This window comes from Apostichopus japonicus, chromosome 17 (genome assembly GCF_037975245.1).
Source record: "Apostichopus japonicus isolate 1M-3 chromosome 17, ASM3797524v1, whole genome shotgun sequence".
NCBI classification, from domain to species: Eukaryota; Metazoa; Echinodermata; class Holothuroidea; order Aspidochirotida; family Stichopodidae; genus Apostichopus; species Apostichopus japonicus.
This window is the reverse complement of record NC_092577.1, coordinates 20,940,643-20,964,673: the sequence shown is the minus strand read 5'-3', so window position 1 is coordinate 20,964,673 and position 24,031 is coordinate 20,940,643. Positions and strand designations below refer to the sequence as shown.

The following is a 24,031-nucleotide window of genomic DNA, read 5'->3' as shown; positions in this document are numbered from 1 at the left end:
CCGTCTTGCAGGAATCAAACAGCCACTGCCAGACTGCCAAACTTCAACATTATGGCTATGGTTCCCCTTGTTTCTTAACAGGGTTAAGAGTTCTTTACGCTTACATGACCCTTTATCGTAACTCAGAGCTTCAGCAACTTGTTTTTCCTTCAAATGAACTTGTTCAAGGTGTCTTGGGAGTTTTGCATAGGTTTTCATACAGTACACACAGTACTGGTGTTTGTCCCATTTCCTTTTCCCTTTGTTGTGTGTTTTCATGACCTTTATGCTGGAAGAAGCAGGTGCAACATTTTCCTTTTCACATCTTTTTCCTGGCTTAGACCCCCTGGCATCCTCAGCTTCAACATCACTCTCTGGTGACCAGTTACCAGCATCGCTGCTACTGTCTTGTTCTATGTGATCATGCGAATTGACACAGTAGCGGTGGTTCTCCACACTGCAGAATCCTTTCTGTTTGGTGATTTGGAGGATTCAGTTGATGTTTCTCCCCAAAGACTACTTCCAAGTCGTCTCTGTTGTGAAGTTGGCATGGGAATGATGTATGAGCAATCACTGTCACTATCTGAGTATGGCACAAGTGTTGAAAAGATTCCCTGTAAATGGAAGCAAACAACGTGCATGAGAGTTTTATTAATGATACAATGACATAGTTCAGATCTTAATAAAAGTAAGGAGTGGTTCAAAAAAGAAAAATGTAAACTAATCTACAACCTTTAATAAGTAGCCAATGAAGTAGTCATTTATGTGAATCAAAACAATGAAACACACCAACTAATTTAAAATATAAATTTACTTCATCACTCATATCCTAATGCTGTGATTGATATTATCTAATGAGAGTCAATGGATAACTGACAGGTTGTTATGATTAATGACAGTTTCTTCATCTAAAAATGTTATTGTTATTCACTTTCTACTTGATTTTTAAAATATTATATACCTTTCCTCCCACAGCGATTTCATCATTGTCACTTTCATCATTTTCACTTTCATCTAAAGGGATGACACCTCCCCCAGAAGTTATGTCACAGCATTTGCCCTGCAACTGAAGAAATATGACATTCATAATAACCAGTAATGGCAGTTCACTCAGCCAATCTTACAATATTACCACAAAATGGTGCATTTGGGAAACAAAATGCCCTCATTCTTACTTAATGAAGCTCTCTGAGTAAGAACATTTAGTTTAGTTCAATGCCACCTAACAAGATGAGAGTTTTTATTTTAAAAACAGAGCTGTGTGTTAACAAAAATCAAAGTAATCACTTCTTTTGAGGACCTATCTGACACAACTACCAATGTAAAAGGACACAAATGTACAACAAGCTTCCTTATATTGTTAATGGTGATACAAGGAAATCAATAGCCAGAGTGTCTGATATTTGTACATCAATATGTCATAACAAATGTAACAGACAGTAAAGCAATGTTTCTACTTGCACAATAAAGATACTGTAAGGTCCTCCCATTGATAGTCTTATAGGAATTTATCAAACTACACATTCAAGCTTTGGAGTTTAAATCACTGAACCATAGTGAATATTAATATCTAACACTACACAAGCAACACAAGTGGTGTATAACATATTGGAACTCTTGCACTGTTTACTGAAGATATAATGAGATATGCATCTTAAATATTATTTACTTTCCATAAGATTGTTACAACATTACTGATTTACCTCTCCTTCATTTGTGGTTTCATCAATGTCACTTTCATCATCTGCGTTTTCATCAAATAGGGGATCACTTCTTCCAGAAGTTGAGTCACAGCATTTGTCCTGCAATTGAAAGAATATGACATCCATAATATCCACAGAATGCCCTCATTCTTACTAATGAAGCTCTCTGAGTGAGAACATTTAGTTTAGTTCAATGCCACCTAACAAGAGGAGAGTTACTATTTAAAAGACAGAGCTGTGTGTTTACAAAAATCAAAGGAATTGGTTCATTTGAGGACCTATCTGACACAACTACCAATGTAAAAGGAAACAAATGTACAACAAGCTTCCTTATATTGTTAATGGTGATACAAGGAAATCAATAGCCAGAGTGTCTGATTTTTGTACATCAATATGTCATAACAAATGCAACAGACAGTAGATAAATGTTTCTACTTGCACAATAAACATACTGTAAGGTCCTCCCATTGATAGTCTTATAGGAATTTATCAAACTACACATTCAAGCTTTGAGGTTTAAGTCACTGAACCATAGTGAATATTAATATCTAACACTATACAAATAAAAATTACATGAAACAAGCAATAGATGTTGTTTAATTGGAACTCTTGTGCTGTTTAATTCAAATATGTAATGAGATATGCATATTTAACATTATTTAGTTTCCATAAGATCTTTACAACATTACTGAATTACCTCTCCTTCATTTGTGGTTTCATCAATGTCACTTTCACCATCTGCGTTTTCATCTAAGAGGGGATCACCTCCTCCAGTAGTTAGGTCACAGCATTTGTCCTGCAATTGAAAGAATATGACATCCATAATAACCAGAAATAACAGTTTATTCAATCTGAAAACATATATTGAAAATGGTCTATCAAACTACACATTCAAGCTTTGAGGTTTAAATCACTGAACCATTGTGAATTTTGATATGCAACACTACACCAATCAATATTACATGAAACAATGAGCTTCCTTAATGAAGCTCCCTGAAGTTATGAGTAAGTTCTATATGCCACCTTATAACATGGAACTGACTACTTTAATGACAGATGTGTCTACAAAATTGTCTGAAGACCTTTCTGACACAGCAATTGTGTAACAATGTTACAAAAATGAAAAGTAAACCACCTACGACAAGCTTCTGTGAGCAGCGGTGAGAGCAGACTACATAGCATCTGGACAAACATGATGTTACATTAAACCAGACCCTTAACTACTGCTTACAATCTAAATTAAGGCAAGTTTTATAGTGAAAGTGAATCTATTGTAGATTACAAAACATATGAGAGACTTGGACATGTTGAAAAGCTGTTGATACTTCATGTAAGCCAACCTCAAACTGAAGTGAACAGACACTCACTAATCCTATTCACTTCATTTCAGGTGTCTATTGACCTCAGTTTGAGGTTGGCTTACATAAAGTACCTCCCTGAAACAATCAAATAATTATAACAGCCTAGTTACTTATTCACAAGTTGTTCTGGTCTCTGTTGTTGTTTAAACTGTGCATCAAGGGTTAAAATATCATCATAATAATAATATGCTTGTGCCTGTTTAATATGTAAAATTCATTTCAAGAGAACTGAGAATTATCAGCAGTAATTTATTTTTTAACTTACTTGTCTCCATTCTGCGTGTGGATTTCCATAGTCATATCGAATCTCAGTCCCCTTTTCAATTGTTTTCTTTGAATATATAAATAAACGGGGAACGCCATGCACCTCCACCTTCTTGACAAAGGTATTTGCTTGAGTTTCTTTAGCATCATTTATGTATCGTGCTTTTGAGGTTGTGAAGTATGCATCAATGCTTTGGAAAGAAGGAAATATAAAATGTACAAAGTGCAGAATCAGAACCTTCTTTGCTTAACCTAGAAAGTAAATACAAATTCAAAGTTAGGTGTTGCAATATGATGCATTTACATGACTTAAAAGATAGTTCAGAAGAAAGTTTGCCCTGGACTATCCTTCTAAAGTAGCGACTATAACTGTCATATCACATACAAGCTTTCCACGGTTAACTCTTCCATGTCTAAAACATCTAATTGAAAGATGATATATCATTCAATATACTCTACTAAACATTCCAAATCTCAAATTAACAACAGGAAGATGAATGGAGGATTCAAGGTTTAAAGCTAATTATTTAAATAAGATATATATATATAAGAAATATCAAATATAATTCCCAACCTTCTGGGACATGCATTTGTTTATCAAAACAGTAGTGATTCTCCCTGTTTTGGGCTTATTTCTAAAGTTACTCATAAATTGTAAAACAGCCACAATTTTGGAACATAAGTACACCATTGTGAGACTAGACTATAACTAATGACAACGATGATAGGTTTTCTTGGACCGTTATTGGCAAGTTTGTGCCTATATTCAAACATATCATCAGGCTTGATGAAAGCAATACAATAATCATGATGCATTTTCTGTTGAATGGGGAGGGGGATGACTGTTACTGTACAGAGAGAAGACAACATACCACAAAAACTTTCCTTTGTGTTGAAAGGAAAACAAGTAATCACTCCTGTTAGGACTTTCAGATTCCAGATGTGCTGCATCATTGTCACTTAGCAGCTTTCCACAGTATTCTAACAGTAATGTGCCTCCTTCAAAGTCTTTTTTGGCAAACAGACCTTTCCCTGTGTATTAGGAAATAAAGATTTTCCTAGCTGCTTTGTTTTCCATGGTCATCTACGATAGGTTTCTAGCCAAAACTATTTCAATGCTAAACATGATGGTCAACACCTGAGTGATCAATTTTCAGCAGTCATATCAAATGCTTTACCAAGTGAAAAGCTATTACCAATATACCAAACTGAATTGTTGACATAAACGTAAATCAATTTACATCAATAATAAACTTTTATCTCCAACTGTGCTGTATGTAACGCACAACTTTCGATGACCCCCCCCCCACATCCACAAGTAAGATGTATTAAATTCATCAATGTAAGTGGTTCTTACCTATGTAGGAGTTAATGAATAGTACTTCAAAGTCTTCATCATGAGTTGTGAATTCAGAAGTATTCTGTGAAGGATGTAAAAGGTAGCATCTTTTATATTCTTTACTACCAGTTGCGGGAAATGTTCTACTAATTCTACTTCTAGTTCTTATTTCTTGTACTTCTTGTTCTACTTCTTCTAATTCAGCTTGAAATAATCTTAATTCTCAAAGACTTGTTTACCAGTTCAGGTTGTGCCCAGGAAAGGGATTCAAAACTAGCTTTGGTCAATAAACCTTTTATTGTCATTTTTGTTTGAGTAATTGAAACGTATAAAAATGCATTGTAACGCCCATCATCTTGCCAATTTGAGTAAAAAATAAACAGTATTTAGTTAAGATAAAATTTTAACATCATCAAAACAATATTCTAAACACCCATGTGTAACTGGTGACATATGTGAAATAGTCATTTTTAAAAAGTCTGCCTCAAGCAGTGGCAGTGCTATGGGGGAGGGGATGGCAATTTCCTCCCTCCTCCTATCAGATCTTCTACTTATCGAAAAATATAAGGAGCTAGGCTAATGGCAAACTCCGCACATTAGACCCCTTCCCCATATCAGTGTTATATTTTTAGCACTCCCCCATTAAATATATAGCTTGACCCCCTTGTTGCCTCCCAGAATTGCCATGGCTGGTGCCGTGCCACTGGCCCCAAGAAATAAAAATAACAAAACAAGAGAAGGTAGTTGTGGTTGTCCAGCAGGTAAGGAGGAAATCAATGAGAGAAGAGGGTGTCAGTATGATAATTATTAATTAAATACAATATGGAAAGTTTAATGGTGCATTAAACTTTTCAACTGCTGAAAATATGTTATAAACATTGGTTATAATTTCCAACACAACTCAAACACTGTCTAAAAATTGCAAGTAAGATGAGTTAGGAAGAATTTTTTTAATTGAACACATGACATACAGTACATGGGTACTGAAGAAAGTAATTGCATGCACTGCTAGAAACAGATGGCAATATTAGAAAGCAGGGAGGATTCAGCAGCCTGGGGATGGGGTTAGGGAGGGGTTCCCTTCCCATTGCTTTTCATCGCTTTTTCTTGCAGTACAAAATACAAATTGCAGTCTTATTTTAAGCCACCTCTTTGAAAAATGCTATGTAACCCTCTTTCCTGGGATACTACTTGAGATGACAGTGGCAGAGCTCCTTAAATGAAGAAATCACAAGAACCTATAATTTAAAATCACATGGATTGCAACTTAAGCCATATTGTCTTGGGGAGAGTCATAATTTTTTGGGGCACCTACAGCAAGGAGGGGTCTATTACATGGAGAGGTCACCTTCTTCATAAATCATGATTTCTGGAAAACTTTGTCTAGAGCCTCTCTAAACTAGAGCTCCATGTTACTGCTGTGGCCTAGATCTATACAGAAATCAATAATAAATCTAGTAAGAAATATTCCAAACAATATATTCGGTTGTTAATTGGCATTATGGTAATAATCCTTAAGATTTATCAATTAATCGTTATCTAAATATTCTGGGAGCCTCCTGGGGGGGGGGGGGCATCTTTGAAAAAATGATCAACAATGAAAATGGTTAAACAGCTCAGGCTAAAGGTTTAACAAAGTTAACATAACTGCACTGAAACACAAGTTCCATTTCAATCCTTACCTTGAGCCTCCTTCTCGCCATGGCCACAAGCCAAATGTCTCGCTACAAAGGTTGATTAAAATTTAATTGATCATGTGTAGCCATGTCAACACACAAAATTATGATATCCAATCAAGGCCATGGTATAAAATTTCCAAAATTAAATCATCCACCCATTGGTAGCTGACATAGGGTAGCAAACATAAGTCCACTATGATTCTTATAATTAATCTAAAGCTCTCCTCAGAGTTAAAGAATAGTATCCAAATTGGCCTGAATTCGAAATTGCCAATACCACCATCAACAGTAATACAATTGTAGTACAAGTGATATTTATCACAAATTGATAAAACTACATCAAAAACATCGGGACACTCCATGTAGAGATATCCTTGTGCCATTTTAGGCTAGTACTGTAGTACAAGTAGGCCTACTGTAGGTTAATTATTGGGCTATTAGGGCTAGGCCAACTGCTACTTTACAGAATGCGTCACATTTAAAAGTTACGTGAGCCGAGCCGAACAATGTTAACTTTTGGCTACACAAGCGAGGACCTAACGTTGTGAAGTCGGATTATTACTAGGCGTGGTATATATTAACTAAACTAGGCCTAGGCTAGCATAGGTATATACCTAAACAGTTAGTTTGTGTTACAAAGGCTTAAGATATTATAGTATTAATAATATCGCTAAACGTTAGGCTACTGTATTGAGGTCTGACCTATCTAACGCTACCTGCTACTTTGAGTCCTCACCTGTCACGAAAAACCATATTCACAATTTCACATACAAAGCCAAGTCAAACTTTTGATATACCCTAAAACAAAACTATTACCTGACCAAATCTAAGTTGGAAATGAACGAAAGAAATGTAAAACAGGAATGATCCTTACCGACGTGATTAATTGAGTGACGTTTTCTTTGAAGAATTCAACGTGTGTGCTTACGTACGTAGATTGCGTAGCGTTCCGTCATAAACTTACCAATTAGCGAGGACTCTGAGCGCGCGAAAACTTTTTTCACGTAATGTTCAAATTGGGGGCGCTATTAAATTATCGATAGGTGTGTGACTTACTGGTCATTGAAACTGTGTGTAGGCAGTAACACAGATTCGTAATTTACGATCCAAACGTGGACTTTGCTAAAACTTCGTCAAGATAACAGGGGGGAAGCTTTGTTGCGGTTGCACGTATATTCTTCCGAGGACCCGCATTTTAGTCCTCGCTTGTCATTTTGGTCCTCGGTTGACGGGTGTGTTATCAGGTCCAAGTCCTCGGTCAGCTAGAAATGTAAACGCACACACACACGCACACACACGCCAACCTGAATACATAGGTTCCTTTGCTTTTAGCAAGGAACATTATATATAGTATTCACCAGTGATATATTCTACATTTTATCGTTTATTTGTGAAGAGAAATTCCACATCTTTACGAAGTTCGGCTAAGTAGCCTACCAATTAAATCGCGTTACCGATCAGCATTAGGCTGCTTGCCTATACGTCATTCCATTTCTCCGCGGACCGCGATATTTATTTGTGTTGAGGATAGAATCATCCAGTTCATCACTATTCACCTTTATGTTGGATGCCACAAGCCTATGAACGTTTTTTATTATTATACATCCAGTTCGAATTCCAGCATATATATATATAAAGGAATTACGTTTCACCAGTAGTGTAATTCTGTCTGTCGCCCTCACTCCTGTCGTGAATACGACTTACGTGCCGGTGAAGCAGATTCCAGACTTCCAACATAAGGAATAGGTAAGAACTTTTATTATAGTATTTTATACCGCCTGAACAAATTGGTCACCCCGACGTGATTCTTAGGTTCGAACAACTGAGAATGGAACATAAAATTTCACTGTAAAATATATCACTGATGTCTACACTTTGCAAATTAATTTTTGTTGCTGACTCAAGAGCACATTCATTTCAAAAATATTCTAAGCCACAACATTACAATCATAGAATTAAATACATTATAACGAGGGGTGCTAAGGTGAATGATCTGCTTCAACCCACTTTGGAACAAGTAAGACACTGCAGCAATCACTGTTACCCAGTAGTCCGAGTGGCTGCAGGGATAAATGACCTCGTAGAATTAAGCCCAGTCAAGGACCAAGCCGAAAATTATTTATCCATCCACTATCACCTCGGAGGAATTAATATCTATCTTTAGAGTTTTTCCGCAGTAAAGTCACAGAAGTCCACCCCAAGCCATAGTAATCTTTACCACTATACCCCCCGCGAGCATCCAAAAGTTCCAACAAAATCGTGGGGTCGTCGCACACAGTCAGAGCGAAGTGAAGGACATTCAGACCAATTTCAACGACAAGATCGACAGGATCAATGATTCTATATATGAATTAAATAATGAGGAGCAAGTTGGAAGAAAATTCACAACCTTAGCCTGGCACGTCTCGATACGCAAAGCAACCAAACGTACTAATACCCCCACAGGGAAGAAATATAAAGCCAGGGTAAACAATTTCAAAGATCTGTATGACGGCCTGCACGGTACTTCTCGGTGCAAACCAAAGTGGTTTAACCTCATGCATGAACATTTCTGTAGAGATTTAGAAATAATAAACACCATTTAGTATCTTATTGTCAAAACGATACAACAAGAATGTCGGAAGGAGACGACGAACAAAAGAAAGTTACTGAGCACCCCAAACAACATACAGCCACCATGTCAGCAGTCTCCATCAAACTACCCCCCCCCCCTTTTGGCCAAACGACCCGGCCATCTGGTTTGCTCTGATAGAGGCCCAATTTCAAACTAAGGGTATCACCGCTCAAACGACAAAATATGCCTACGTGGTAGCCGCCCTACAGCCCGAGGTAGCAGAGGAAGTCCGTGACCTCCTACTTAAACCACCAACAACAGACCAATATGACAAAATCAAGGCAGAGCTAATATCGCGTATATCCACTTCAGAGCAAAAACGCCTCCACCAGCTTATTAACGCAGAGGAATTGGGAGACCGCAAGCCCAGTCAACTGTTGCGGCGCAAGCAACAATTGTTGGGAGACAGGAAGTTGGAGGAAAGCATACTGAAAACCCTATTCTTACAACGACTCCCAATTTCTGCACAAACCATACTGGCGACCAGTGATTCTCTGGACATTGGGCAGCTTGCGGTTATCGCAGATAGAATTTTAGAGGTTAACCAAACACCAACCATATCACCCGTACAATCCCAGGCAAGCGCAACTGCCTCCAGTGTGATTGAAGAACTCCGGGTAATGGTATCTACCTTGAGTGCGCAAGTCAAAGAATTGTCAGATGGGCGGGCAAGTAGAAGCAGGTCCCCAAATAGATCAGTTTTCAACACCGGCAACCGCCAAAGGTCATCCTCAAGGCGACGATTCGACCAACAGGGGAGTCTGTGTTATTACCACTGGCGATTCGGGAAGGAGGCAAAGAATGCCAAGATCCTTGCAAATGGAAAGCAAACCAGGCGCCAAAAGACAACACCAGCGCCTAGCGGCGACAGGGACGTCTGTTGGACTTTTAGGTCGTAAATTTTATGTAAAAGACAGGCGTATTGGGACCAGGTACCTAGTTGATACTGGGGCGGAAGTAAGTGTTTTCCCAGCAACACTAGACGACAAAAAGAAAACACACACACACGCAGCTAACAACACTGTAATTACAACTCATGGTGAAAGATCCATGACACTAGATCTTGGATTACGTCGTATGTTTTCCTGGGTGTTCATATTAGCCGACATAAGGACTCCAATCATTGGGGCAGATTTTCTTGCTAACTTTTCTATTTTGGTAGATGTCAGAAACAAGAAGCTAATAGATTCACAGACTACTTTACAAGTCAACGGAAGTGGATCGGAAGCAAACCCACTTAGCCCAAGAGTCAATATTGCAAATAGTCAAGCGTACGTGACCAAGTGACTTCATGAATTCCAAGGTGCTTTTTACGTGATCCGCCATGCGGAATACAAAACGTCACGGCCAAACGGCACTACCGAACCATCCGATTCTGAAAAACGAAACTCAGGTCAAGCGAGCCAAAAAATACGCCCGCCGACCTGCAGCGACAAAAACGCCCAACACCCCCCCCCCCGGCAGAAACATTCAAAAAGCTACAAAAGGACGACCCGCACGCAGCGAAACGAAAAATCCTTCCCCACCACACCAGCGTCCAAAAAAGGCAGCCCCAGATAAACGGCGAAAATCGCCTTCAATCTGAAGGCGAATGTCCGACTTCACCGCCTCTAGGACTGCCTGCCAACTGGCAACCTTCCCCCTAAAAACCACATCGCATCTATTCCGCCAAACATGTTTCTTCACAATAGAGCAAACAAAAATAATGCGATGCAATACAGCAATCGAACAAACTGGAGGGTCTACCCCATATAATATAAAGCCCTGTCCTACCGACCATGAACGGTCTCCCGTAACACGGTCGGTCCAGGTCTGGAACCACTCCCATAAGTTTAATACAAAGCAACAATGCCAAAAAACATGAGCGGTACTCTCTAAGCTGTGACCGATCCTTGGGCACAGTCCATCACCCAATCGCCAATGATACCCTTTAAGGTTGGTCACCAAGGCACCGTGTGCAATTCTCCATGCAAGATCACGGAGCCTGCAACCATTCAGCCTCGAATGCACCGAACGCCATACTTCGGCAGAATGACGTCCCTGTACAAAAATTGCATTCAAGGCCCTATCCCGCAACGAACTGTGAACGAGGGCCGGCTGTGACAGGTCAACAGGGGGCAACTCAATCAGAGCGGAGCAAATGACACGCACCACCCTGTTTGGAGTACTACTATGCGGTTCTCTGTTGCTAAACAGCGCCGGGACCCATCGACGCAGGTGCAATCCGCCCCAAAAACGTACAAAATATGAACAAGGCAACCCTGGGTCAGTCACCGCTACAAACAATTGTTTAAGTAACAAAGAGGTTATTTTACTTCCCAGATGAACCACCCCTAGTCCCCCCCTTCTCCAGTTTTTGGTACAATACCGCCCTCTTGACAAGCTCTGTACCACCCGACCAAATGAATGAAAATATCGCTCTCTCCAACCGCACCAGGACGCGACGCGGAATTGGGTACACCGCGCCCGGGTACCACAAGATTGGCGAAACAAAACGATTAATAACGGTGACTTTCCCCAAGATCGAAAGCCAGCGGGTGCCAAAAGTTTCGAGCCTGCTCTGAAATACCTCAGCCCTCTCGTTCCAGGTGACATCACAAGGTGCATCGTAGCCGAACCATATACCATTAATTTTGATATTCTGATCCGACCACGCCGAATGGTAAATCTCTGTATCTCCAGCTACCAAGACGAAGGCCCTTTGTCTTTCCCGGATTCAACTTCGCCCCGGTAGCTCTCTGAAAGATAGATAAATCCTGCGAGAGGGCATGAAAAGAGCCCAGACTCGAAACTACACACGTGACGTCATCAGCATATTGAATACATTTCACTTTGGCACCCCCTGGCACAACGAATGGGGCAAGTCTGGAGTCCCTTTCCAAAAGACGAGAGAGCGACTCGCTAAACAAAACAAAGTAATGGAGACAGAGGGCACCCTTGGCGCACCCCCCTCTCTACGTCAAAAACCTCCGAACAAAACCCATTTACGATTACAGAACTGACACTTTCCTGATACAAAACAGAAATCCATTTACGAAAATTTGGATGCATCTTAAACGTCTCCAAAACCTTCATTAAAAAACCGCGATCCACCATGTCAAAGGCCTTCTGCTGGTCAAGAGACACCAATGCACATGGCAGATCACGCTCAATAACAAATTCGGTCAAGTCGCGCATCAACCACAAGTTCTGCTGGATGCAATGACCCTTCACTGCACAAGTCTGGAGGTCACCCACAAGATGCGGCATAGCCAGTGCAAGGCGGTTGCACAAAGCCTTGGCCAGCAACTTGTAGTCCACATTTAACAAGGTGATCGGACGCTTGTTGTGAGGATTCAAGGGGTCCCCAGACTTGGGCAGCAAAGTAATCATGCCCAGACGTTGACTTTGGTTTAACAGTCCGTTTTGGAAGGCGTCTTCGAAGACGGCTCTGATATCGGGTCCTATCATTGCCCAGAAGGCCCGGTAGAACTCCCTCGGAAGCCCGTCCAAACCCGGGGACTTGCCATTCTTCATCTTCGAAAGCGCCTTCCAAAGCTCAACAGTGGTTATTCCGCCCCCCAAAATATCATTTACATCGTGGGGAACGGTTTTTAACATTCCCCGCAACAAATCGGCCTGTGCCGACAAGTCGACATTGCCACGCGTAAACAAACTCGAATAATAATCTTTATATACGCGGACAATGTCGTGAGGGTCACTAACCACGGTCCCATCAGTAGCGCGCACAGATGGGACGCGTCGGTCACCCGCCGATGAGCTTACGGACTGATAAAACCTCAGTGATGGGCGCTCCTCTGCTTCCACCGCTTCGACACGGGCCCTGACGCGGGCACCGTGGTACGTTTCATCTAGATATGTCTGCAAAGCGATGACAGCCGAAGAGTCGCCAAACCTGACCTCCGCGCACAGCTTCGAGAATCTTTCTCTTCGACGCCGTGCGCGGGTCACGCAATACTGAATTGCGTAGCGTTTGATGCGCAACTTGACATCATCCCACCACTGGGATGTAGAGGCAAAGGCCGGCTTCAATGTTTGCCATCCTTTGTACCTGGTCTCGAAACCTTGGCGGAACTCTGCCTCGCCAAGAATCCGACAGTTAAGCTTCCATAGGCCCCGCCCGATCGGGAAAACGGAAGGCAAAACAAAACGTGCTACTACAGTGTCATGGTCAGAGAGCGGACAGCTGAGCGTCTCGCAACCCGAAAATTTAAAACTCATGGGCGCATACACCCGATCTATCCTGGAGGCATCTTCTCCGTTAGGCCTCACCCACGTATACCCCGTACTACACGGGTGCATATGCCTCCATACATCGGCCAAAAGGTGTGCCGAAGTAAATCTGTCCAGCTCTGTGATTCCAGCGTCAGGACTAGCAGACACAGAAGTTCCGAGTCTGTCAAGACCAGAGTCTGGGACACAGTTAAAGTCTCCGACCATGACACACGGCGCACTACCAGGAACAAAGGAAGGCAGCGTGTTAAAAAAATCTCGTCTAGCAGAAGGCCGATTGGGAGCATACACATTGCAAATGGCGATGTTACCCTGTGGATACTTGAAAAGAATGCAAACCAATCGGCCCTCGTGATCCGTCTCCACCCTAGTGGCACAACCCGCCTGACGAGGTGACAGAAGGATGACAGTGCCACAGGATGAAGACGAACCAAACGAAGCATGCAGCTCACCACCCCACTCATAAGCCCATAGAGGGACATCTTCTTCGAAAATATGTGTTTCTTGCAGGCAAACGCAGTCGACCTCCATTGATTTACAATATTGGAAAATGCGACTGCGCTTGCGATGATCCCTCATGCCATTCACGTTCAAAGTGGCAACTGAAAGTGTATGGGCCATGAGAGGGCAGTGGGGCAAAACTACGAAGACGACGATTCCGTAAGCTTCAAGCGCGCCCTAGACGACATATCGTCGTCCGAGTCGTCACTTGAGGCCGACCTTTTAAGAGAGGGTTCCCCCATTTCGTCGTACCAGCTCGTCCCAGTGGCACGTTTCGGCTCGCCGATCACCGATTCACCGGAGTCGCTGTCAGACAGAGCCTACGGAGAATCGATGACCACCGATTCTCCGTCAGACAAAGCCTCCGGATCTGGCGATACCGGCGGCGGACTGGGGACGGAACTGGACGAGTTGATGGGGGAAGCTGGTGGAGACTTTCTCGGTGCGGGCACGGGGTTGGGGTCTGCAACGACTGGGGAGGGTAAACCAGGTGCGGGGGAGGGTAAAATCCCACCAGATTCCCCCTCCTCTCGTGAAGTAGTAGGTGCGTCGGAATTTGACTTACCCCCACTCTTAGTCCTAGAGACATAAGAGGAGGGACAAGCTCGAAAGACATGTCCCCCCCTTCCCACATAGTGAGCACACAACCTCGTTTGGGCAAGCGGTGCTATCATGCCCAAGACGAAGGCAGCGCCCACATTTCTTGTTTGGCCAGCCCTTGGCTTCGTGCCCGGTCTCCCCACACCTGAAGCAGGTACGGGGCTGACCGGGATACCGCACGTGGGCTTTATGCCCTGCTATAAACAGGAAGGAGGGAATGTCCTGTTTCAGGTCGATCCGAACCTGTCGGTGCCCGTTCAACACCCCAGGGGCTTGCATAGGAGCACATTTTGGCAGCCTTGACAGCCCCGAACCGACCCAAAACCGTTACAAGTTCCTGCCGCACCTCTAGTCCTACGTGGATGATAGTTACCCATACGGATCGCTCGTATGGAGTAACTGTCATCCCCTCGACGTTACTCAGCAACGTGACACCTTTCTGACGGGCCACGTCACTGGTAAAACGTAAATCGTACGTATTACGACCCTGGAGAGCTTGCAAAGCATCAACCTCTCCAGGCACAACAACACCCTTGCTCTTCAAAATACTAAAAACTTGCACCGGTGGAACCGCTTGTTCACCGGGTGAAGGACAACTTAACAATCCGAGAATCACGGCGCGATGCCATGATACCGAAGGTGGCTAGGCCACAGGGGAGTAACAAAAAACAAACAAACTAAAGACAGGATAGTGAAACAACAAACGATATACGAACTGGGGAAAACACACGAACACAAGCTATCACACCCACCTGGCGGGAAGTATAGCACAGCACAGTACAATAACAGCTGTAACAGATGAAGAGCGAGAGCGAAAAACACGTCCGCACTCCACGAAAGCCAACTGCCAACCGGCGCAATGCTTGTATATACAACGTTGTATTCAGTTATCGACAAAGATCAACTGATAGCACTCAGCCGTTACCAGCGACAGTTGACGAAAAAAACGCTACATTTGCATAATAAAACCCAGAAACCGCTAAATGCTAGTTTCCATAACTTTCGTATTGTTTCGAGTCAAATTAGCACAGATTCGTAGGATGAATGGTCACCGATGACAAAATAGATTTTGAATAGTTGATTTAAGTGATAGTGTGACCAAAAAAAATTGAAAAAATATGGAAAGTTTCGGTAGGAAATTCCGAAGATTGGGCAAAAATACTCAAATAAATTTGTATGGGTCTCCAAGTAAGAATTTCGTGTACAAAATCTGAAAAATGGTCTAGTTTTGGTAAATTAAACTACTTTGAGGCAGAAACGCTGGAAGTACCAAAATTAGAAGAAGCGTACGCTAGAACCCCAGAAAAGACACAAAAAAAAGGTACATCTAGTGTAAAAACGCTAACGCTGGCAACACTGATGAGAGCACTGTGTTCAGATTTTGACCCATAAATGACCTTTGTGACCTTGGATCACATCAAGGTTATTTTTGAAAATGTGTCCCTACTCCATCCACAACTCGTCCTAATATATAAACCAGCCATGTCAGACTTCGTGACTAGAAGTTGTTGCAAAAATTAGCATAAGTTGGGATTTTTTGGCACATACTCAACCTTCAATGACCTTGAATGGCCTAATGGTTTTTATCAAAAAATATTCCTTCATGATGTGCACTCTGTCCTAAAATCCCATCCTTGATGGACATTTGGTTCTCACGTTATTGCAAAAATTCTACTTTTTGACCCCTAATTGACCTTTGTTGACCTTGGATCATATTACCGTTATGTTTTGAAATGATCCTTTACCCCATTCACAACTAGTCTCAAAATATCAACCATGTCGGACCCTGTCAGTGGTAGTTTCACAAGTTATTGAGGGAAAAAACACATTTTGACCCATAAATGACCTTTGGTGACCTTGGATCACATCACGGTTATTTTGGAAAATGTGTCCCTTCTCCATTCACAACTTGTCGTAATATACCAGCCATGTCAGACTTCGTGACTAGAAGTTGTTGCAAAAATTAGCATAAGCTGGCAGTTTTTTGCACATAATCAACCTTGAATGACCTTGGATGACCTTATGGTTTTTATCAAAAATGTTCCTCTTGATGAGGTGCACTCTGTCCTAAAATTTGTTTGACCTACAATGTACACACATAATGTTATTGCTAGAAATGTATCAAAACCAACCTTTGGCACCTCATAGTTTGAGAACTGGGTGTCCGATTGAAGCGGGAGTTGGTTTCCTATATTCAGCACAAAAAGCTGTATGATATGTCAACAAATTTTTAAACTTATCTTTGTTCTGTTTTGTTTTGCCCCGTATCTCCTAAAATTAGCATATTTTTTTAAGATTTGACCTTTGACCTTTTCACCTCGCGGTCAGATGTAGTTTGACACGCTGATTCCAAAAAGCAACATGACAAGTCTGTGCGACCATCCTAACTGTACTTATTAAAAAACATTGACCTCTGATAACTTCGCACACGAAGGTCGCACAGGGGTGAACTATGGACCATTTTGATCGGAAGGTACCTTTGAGATCCGATTATGGCCACAAAAATTCAAATAACCCACAAAACTGATAAAGGTCACCGGAGGTCAACCTGAGGTCAAAGGTCACCTACATGCGGGTCGACTCCCTGATTACAATAGCGTAACTCCCAACCTTCACGGACATTTGGTTCTCAAGTTATTGCAAAAATACTAGTTTTTGTCCCCTGATTGACCTTTGTTGACCTTGGATCACATGACCGTTATGTTTTTAAATGATCCCTTACCCCATTCACAACTGGTCCCAAAATATCAACCATGTCGGATCCTGTCAATGGGAGTTATTGCTCGTTTTAATATTTTGGTTTTTGGCCTCTAACTGACCTTTGGTGACCTTGACAGGCAACACAAAAAATAGGGCACATCTACTCAATGTGGTACTCATATACACCAAATATTAGATTGGTCCAAGCTTCCCTACTTGAGATACCGTGTTTACAAGCCAGGCGTCACACACACACACACACGCACACACCCATACATACACACATACACACACTCTCCGCCTGCATGAATGCATAGGTTACGATTTCATCGAGACCAAAAACTTCTCTTAATTTATCATTCATATCAAAGTAAAAGCATATTTAGGTTTGGTCCGTCAAACCCTACACCAAAGAGTAATGTAATAATGACAACTCTTTCCAGAGGATCAAGCAACCCGTTTTAGTCGCAGAAACGAGTTCAACTTATCTTGTTATTTGTTTTTAGTTAAAGTAACGTGTGCTTGAGAGACACAAACCTCAGTTGTAAATGTTAGCTCCCTGCAGTTGATCAAAGTTATCATTGATTGATGTTCAGGAACATTAAGTAAGTCATCGAGGGGGTCATGCGTTCAATTTTCAGACCTGAAAAGGAAAGTCGAAATGAAACTTAAATTTTCATGTACGAAAGAGGATTATATTCTGTAAGCATTCATGTGAAACTTTATTCAAATGATATATTTCGTTTTCGAGATACAGTATCCAAAAGTCAACTTTGAGCAAACAGGTGCAATGTCATAGACTGATACATTCACAAATAAATGTTGTTTTTCTATCAAATTTGCACCTTATTTCCCACTATATAATATGATGCATCAATATTGTGACTTCATCACTGTCAATATGTTCACATCACCTTCAGATAAACAATCAGCTCTATCCCATCGTGGTCAAAACAACAGGCTGACAAAAAATTAGATATTTTAATCAGTGTGCACCTACGAAATACCCCTGCTTTACATCAAGTCTGCATGTTTGTGGTAGAAAATGCAATAACTTCAAATATCAATATCTCCAAAAACGGTACATATGAAACAATGAAAACAGGTAAAGGACACTAAACTATATGACATATAAGGGACTGGGTTGAGTTAAATTAAAAGTTGAGTTTCATAATAAACCTAAAAAACAAACAAATAAGGTGAAATAAATGTTCTTGTTCCACCTTGCAGAAGGCTGAAAGCAAAATATTTTGGGGATATTCTTCTTAGAATTATTAATTTTGGCAAGTAAAACAAGTAAAGTCTGCTATCAGTCTGTCATTTGACCAATCCTATGTCTTCGTTTGGCGATTACATCATCTTTAACAAGTGACGTCCTTCCTTATCTTTCATTGGTTGTCATACTTCAAGTGCATCATTTATTGATAGGAACAACCTGCACTAGACAAGAAAAGGATTGCACTATAAATACTTGGTGGGACAGAAATATGGACCCAGATAAATTTTGCATCTTCATACTCGTTTAATCGATTAAACCTTAGTAAACCTTACGTGTAAGTAAACCTTACGTCTAAGAAGATGTTTCATTGTACTTGGAAGATCGGTTCGACGACAGGAAGGTGCACCCAGCGGTCTATTGAGGATGCCACGAGGCATGTAACAGGAACAAGAGGCAGGGTTCGCAGATACCCGATTGGTATCAATAAAAAGCAGAATTCAACACAGCTGTTCAAGGGCAGAGGAGACCAAGTGAGTAATGAATATTTATCATAAAATGATTTTTTTTAAGGAGAATCATTTCAGTAATTCCCATTCCAAATCCCCTACATTTCTTACCCTTTTGGTGGGAGCTAACAGTTTAATCGCCTAACTTAGTTATTATATATAGTAAAATTCCTGTTTGGTTCTTGGGCGGGCGTGATATCATGTATGGTGGACATGTTGATGGTAAATTCATCATTAGGTGACACTAATTTCAAAAAGCCAAAACGTTTTCCATATTTTGTTTACTTTCAAACTGTGTTCCTCATGCAACCACCTGAACTTTATTTTGTATGTAATGCACATCTACTTAAAGTCTCTGGTTACTTTTTTTAAATAATAATTGTCAATCGTATTCGGTTATAATTTTTCTATGTTTAAAAACGTTTAATGCCGAACTTATTACTTTAAATTGAATAGGCAGTTTTATCGTTATAATACTTGGTCATTAAAAGCGAGGCGAACTTCAATTCTCTATTAAGAGATAAACCGAGATTTAATTTAACTTTCTGATTAGTTATTTGACAGGTGTCATATATTGTTTGGCGGATAAATCGATGGTACATTCCATCATTATGTCCGAAAAACTTAGTTCTTTTTTCGATATTTTCATTAACTTTTTACCACCTCCCCCCCCTACAAAAACCAAAGCGCGTGTTTAACTATTTATTTTATATTTTGTGCCTGTCACGAGTATGCTTGACGCAAGTGTAACGACTATCGTGCAGCTGGATAAATTTACTGAAGAATATTCATTTGTCGTCTGTTTTGCTCACGAAGTTCAAATTAGTAACATACGACATTCTAGTATATGCTTTGTTTAATTCACTGATTGCTCGACGGGCATCAATGGAATTTGTGCAAGTCTTTGTTTAGATTAATTTGCATAAAATGCAGGTAAAGGGTTGGTATGAATAGGCCGGGGAAGCAGGTCAGGGCGTGGTATTCGTGTTTGGTATAATATACTTGGTGCAAGGGTGCTGGGTGCACCACAGCAGTTACTTGTTGCAGTTGGACACGATGTCCGTTGGGCGACGTTAGCCCGCAGTACTTCACTATTCTAATATAGTATATGTAGGGGCAACTTCAGTTCCCCGCTGATGAATTCGTGGCAAGATATCTTGCCATATATCGTAAAGGACGTACCGATACGTGTAAAAAGCCGGGAAGTGACCGAATTCCGGTTTTTGCCCCTGGTTACGAGGACTAAATAAAACTCGTAGACAAGACACACGCCATCCGAGTATTTACGTTGTCCAGCGAATAGCTTTACTTTACCCGTCACAGTGCCTATGCAAATGAACATAAATTCTGTGCTTATTTTTTGGTAATAATACTTCTTCATAATAGTATGGTAAGAATTGCAAATGTGTAATTAACGAGCGGCTTCAATGCCGTGCTTTATTAGAGAACGTTTAAGATGTTGTTATCAATTAAATTGATCAATGCAATGTAAATTATTAGCCCTACTGCTCGCAACATCCCAGCAAAGAGTGACGTAAGTTAACATCTATTTAAGTGTCCCCTGATCGAAATTTTAGGGAAATTTTTAGGGATGTTAAAATACTACAAAGAAAAGAATTAAACAATGAATGTTCCAGCATTTCTCTGTACACACATAAACACAAGAATGCATTAACTCCCTCCCTCACCCGTGACCCACCCCATAGCCTATGTTTTATTTTTCGGTTTATGTGTCTTCTTTGTTCTTTTACATTAACATTGAACACATCCGGTGGTCCATTATCTGAAAGTACCTTCACTGCTGAGGAGGGTGGGAGGGGGGGGGGGGTTGCATCGTAATATATAGTGGCAAATCAATTGAGAAAATGAAGAAAATGCTTAAGGTATACAGGTAACTGCTTTGATTAAATGTATTTCTGATATTATCAATTGGTAGACTCTGAGAGGTAAACAGGCTAACTTTTACAGCCTGAACTTTTCCACTTATATCACGACAATTTAAATTAATCCACAAACCGAAGAAAAAATGATAAACAAGGTAAATAACTTCGTGCTCGCATCTTTTCATGCCAATACGTAGCTATTTCAAACTGTATAGGCCTATTACTTCAATAATTTACGGCTTGCAATAAGGCATAATACTGTTTATCACCCCATTTCTTCTCTTCGTACGTCAGAATGAAGTAAAAGGGAACTAAAAAATGCTACATATGCTAAAGTAGTCACAATACACGAAAAGTAGACGGTAAACGTTCAATTGTAATCTGAAGTGCTACAGTCCATTCTAGAATTCATTGGACAATTGCATCAATTAGTAAAACTTGTAGCTGTCTGCGAAGGTGTGTTCCAATATGCTAATTACTGTAAATCGGATTATATTACATTGAATACTTAGTTCCCAGTGAAAGTCTGGATTAGTGTCGGCTAGAACTCAACCTCAAAGAGATTGGTTTATTTGCAGCTTCGTCTTAACCCCTGGTAGGTTTTTTTTTCTAACATGTTTCCCACAAAGGTACATTTCCTTCACACACAGGCTACAATATACATAATTATGTAGAAAAAAATCACGGAGTTGCTTCAATGCAATGCTCCAATACGGTTGCAACTGCTAATTGCTACCTGGGCAACAGTAAAGATGGACATGTCCAACATTTTAACGCGCGTTAAGTCCATATCAGTCCGCGTAAATTATTTCCATAAACATCTGAATTGTACAATGTAGTACTAAATGTTGCAACTTCAGAGTACCATCGCTGGGCACAGAAATTCAAACTTAGTGGGGTATCCCTACCCTAAAGGGCAACGCGAACAATAATGTAAGTTCCGTCCCAATGTATTCAACTCTTCTGTGACTTTAACAGTTAGTTCTTTCCTTAGACTTCCCTCTAAACGTACTAAAACTGTCTTATATTCCACCATAGTCACTATGTTTTATCTAAAATCTCACTGATTTTTTATTTTAGCATGTTGTAATCTTCGGTGATTCACAACTGCGGCCATTTGTGAAAGGCGATGTTATGGTTCGGGCGACTTCCGGTTCCTCTGTAATGGTGAATTGTACACCTGGAGCACAATTCGCCCATATTTCGAAGGTAAGTGGACTCAGTGGGATTTTTAATGAATATAACAGAAGTTGTTTGAATCAGATTCCTCGTGGAATCTTGCTTACTTTATCAGCATTTGTTACCGTCTATGATTTTTTAATGGACAATTACATACCAAATGGTTCAGATTTGCCAGGTTTGTTAAAGGTGGTATATATATATTATATTTATATCTATATGTATATATATATATTATTATTATTGTTTCGAAGGTAAATGAACGTATGGAACTTTTTTAATCGATATAACAAAAGCTGTTTCAATCAGATTCCTCGTGGAATGTTGTTTACTAAATCATTTGTTATTGCCTGGTATTTGTTATTGCCTGGTATAACTTTATTAGCGGTGGTCAAAGATCTTGGGCGAATGGTTTCCGTTATCACCGTTCATTCGAGGTTCACAGGTTCTGGAAACGTAATTGTAAGTTTTTTTATCATCATCATCATGCAGATGTCTTGAAGATTAGTTTACAATTCATGAAATAAGGGCGCACAAAAGTAAGGAACACATGGGTAAATGTTGGTTAGCATATGATGCTTTCATATATTTCAAGACATTAAAACCTTTCGAACGTGAATTTGTAAATTCTGCATTCCACTTACACCAATTTTCTTAAATATGTAAGTAATATCGTTAATTTCTGGTTATGCAGTTATATATCTATAGAAAGCATTTCTTAAGAAGTAACCAGCACACTGGTTAGACAATTGGTTTATCCCATTCTCAGTCACATTTAAAAAACTATTTTTGTAGATTTAATCCCCATATTTATTTTATTTAAATTCGAATTAATACGTGTATGTATTCGAATTAATACGTGTATATATTCGAATAAATACGCGGATATATTTAAGCAATATGATTGGCTAATAATATATACGCGTATATATTCAAATTAATACCGTATCAATTATGAAGTGTTTTTCCCACATGGCTTGCCATATACGGGTATGTGCATGTATGCAGGGAGCTGCTACTCGAACGTTAAGGAAGCAGTTGCCTGGTGTATGTATGTGTGTAGGTATGCTCATCGTCTTCGTGTTAACATGTTGGTAAGAAAATAGAACACCCACATATACATATATATATATAAATATACACACACACACATATATGTACACATACACACACATATATATATATATACATACACACATATATATATACATATATATACATATATATTCATATACACGCACGCACGCACACACACGGGTTTGGATAACTTTGGGAGGACCAATTTCGAAACCGGCCCGAAACATTCTCAAGAGGACCACTACTTATAACATTACTTCAGTGTTTTGAATTGTCGGCTCATATCAAAAAGAAAGAATAAAAAATATTGCTTCAGGTTACCAGTTGAGGACACTTGACTTGCAGGTATTCATATACAACAGGGGAGCTCCTGAGGGTGTGTTTGGTTTCTAATATCTCTCATCTATATATATAGGACCTTCTGAAGGACTTGCTGTTCAAAATCATGCCATGTACAATTGTTCCTATCACAAGATTCAAAATGCAATTCTTTGTACCATATACAAGCAGACTGAACAGGCCTCTCACTGGGTCAGATGATTTCAAATAATAAAAATATACCCAAGAGCATTACTTCACAGTTTTGCCTGTACAAGATGAATCACTTTCTGCAGTATACTTGTGCACATTAAGGTTCTTTTACCAGATAAATTTTTATAGGGCAGTACAAGTTATTTTTTATTACATCGGCTCTCAAGACATGAACCCATGTTTACATGTGCATGTTTAACACCTCTGTGGGTAATATTGGCAGCCATTAGATGTTTTCTGTCTTCAAAAGTGTGAAGTTGACTGACTCTGACACGAAATAAAACACACAAAGATCAGTATCACGTTTGAGTTTTTTCATTAAGAACTAAATTTAACAAAACAGGAACTTAACATAAAACAATCAATTCTCTCATCCTTGTTGCACTCTTTTCAGATCAATATTAAGACACCAGTAATGACTGATTATAGCCAGGATGAAGTGGAAATTTATGGAATCAGTGAACTTTGGGTATTCAATGTTTCTTTCCTGAGAGTGAACTGTTTGGTGCTTTGTGAAAAAGCGTCAAACTTTCTGAAAAAAAAACGCAATGCATGAAGGGGTTCGGGCTAAAATCAAAGCTTAATGTCACAACTACTATTTAAATAATGGAGAAAGCCTTCAACGTGTCTTAAGAAAAATCTGCACTTCATCTTGGTCTGTCA

At 40.2% G+C, this 24,031-nt stretch overlaps 3 protein-coding genes across 3 annotated transcripts; 2 read left to right on the top strand and 1 right to left on the bottom strand.

Moving 5' to 3' along the window:
* Positions 1–384: 384 nt before the first annotated feature.
* On the bottom strand, positions 385–5,333 carry LOC139954713 (uncharacterized). The gene is made up of 8 exons (XM_071954633.1): positions 5,318–5,333; positions 4,665–4,868; positions 4,180–4,339; positions 3,309–3,498; positions 2,380–2,478; positions 1,683–1,781; positions 941–1,039; positions 385–593 (listed from the first exon to the last, which is right to left on the bottom strand). The coding sequence occupies exons 1-8, from the start codon at positions 5,331–5,333 to the stop codon at positions 393–395; spliced, it is 1,068 nt and encodes a 355-aa protein (XP_071810734.1). The 3' UTR covers positions 385–392.
* LOC139954712 (uncharacterized) lies at positions 5,332–9,838 on the top strand. The gene is made up of 2 exons (XM_071954632.1): positions 5,332–5,407; positions 9,078–9,838. Exons 1-2 carry the CDS (start codon positions 5,332–5,334, stop codon positions 9,836–9,838), a joined length of 837 nt encoding a protein of 278 aa, XP_071810733.1.
* An 8,478-nt stretch (positions 9,839–18,316) lies between these two features.
* LOC139954624 (uncharacterized) lies at positions 18,317–23,924 on the top strand. The gene is made up of 3 exons (XM_071954523.1): positions 18,317–18,722; positions 21,662–21,790; positions 23,763–23,924. The coding sequence occupies exons 1-3, from the start codon at positions 18,552–18,554 to the stop codon at positions 23,922–23,924; spliced, it is 462 nt and encodes a 153-aa protein (XP_071810624.1). The 5' UTR covers positions 18,317–18,551.
* The last annotated feature ends 107 nt before the right edge of the window (positions 23,925–24,031 follow it).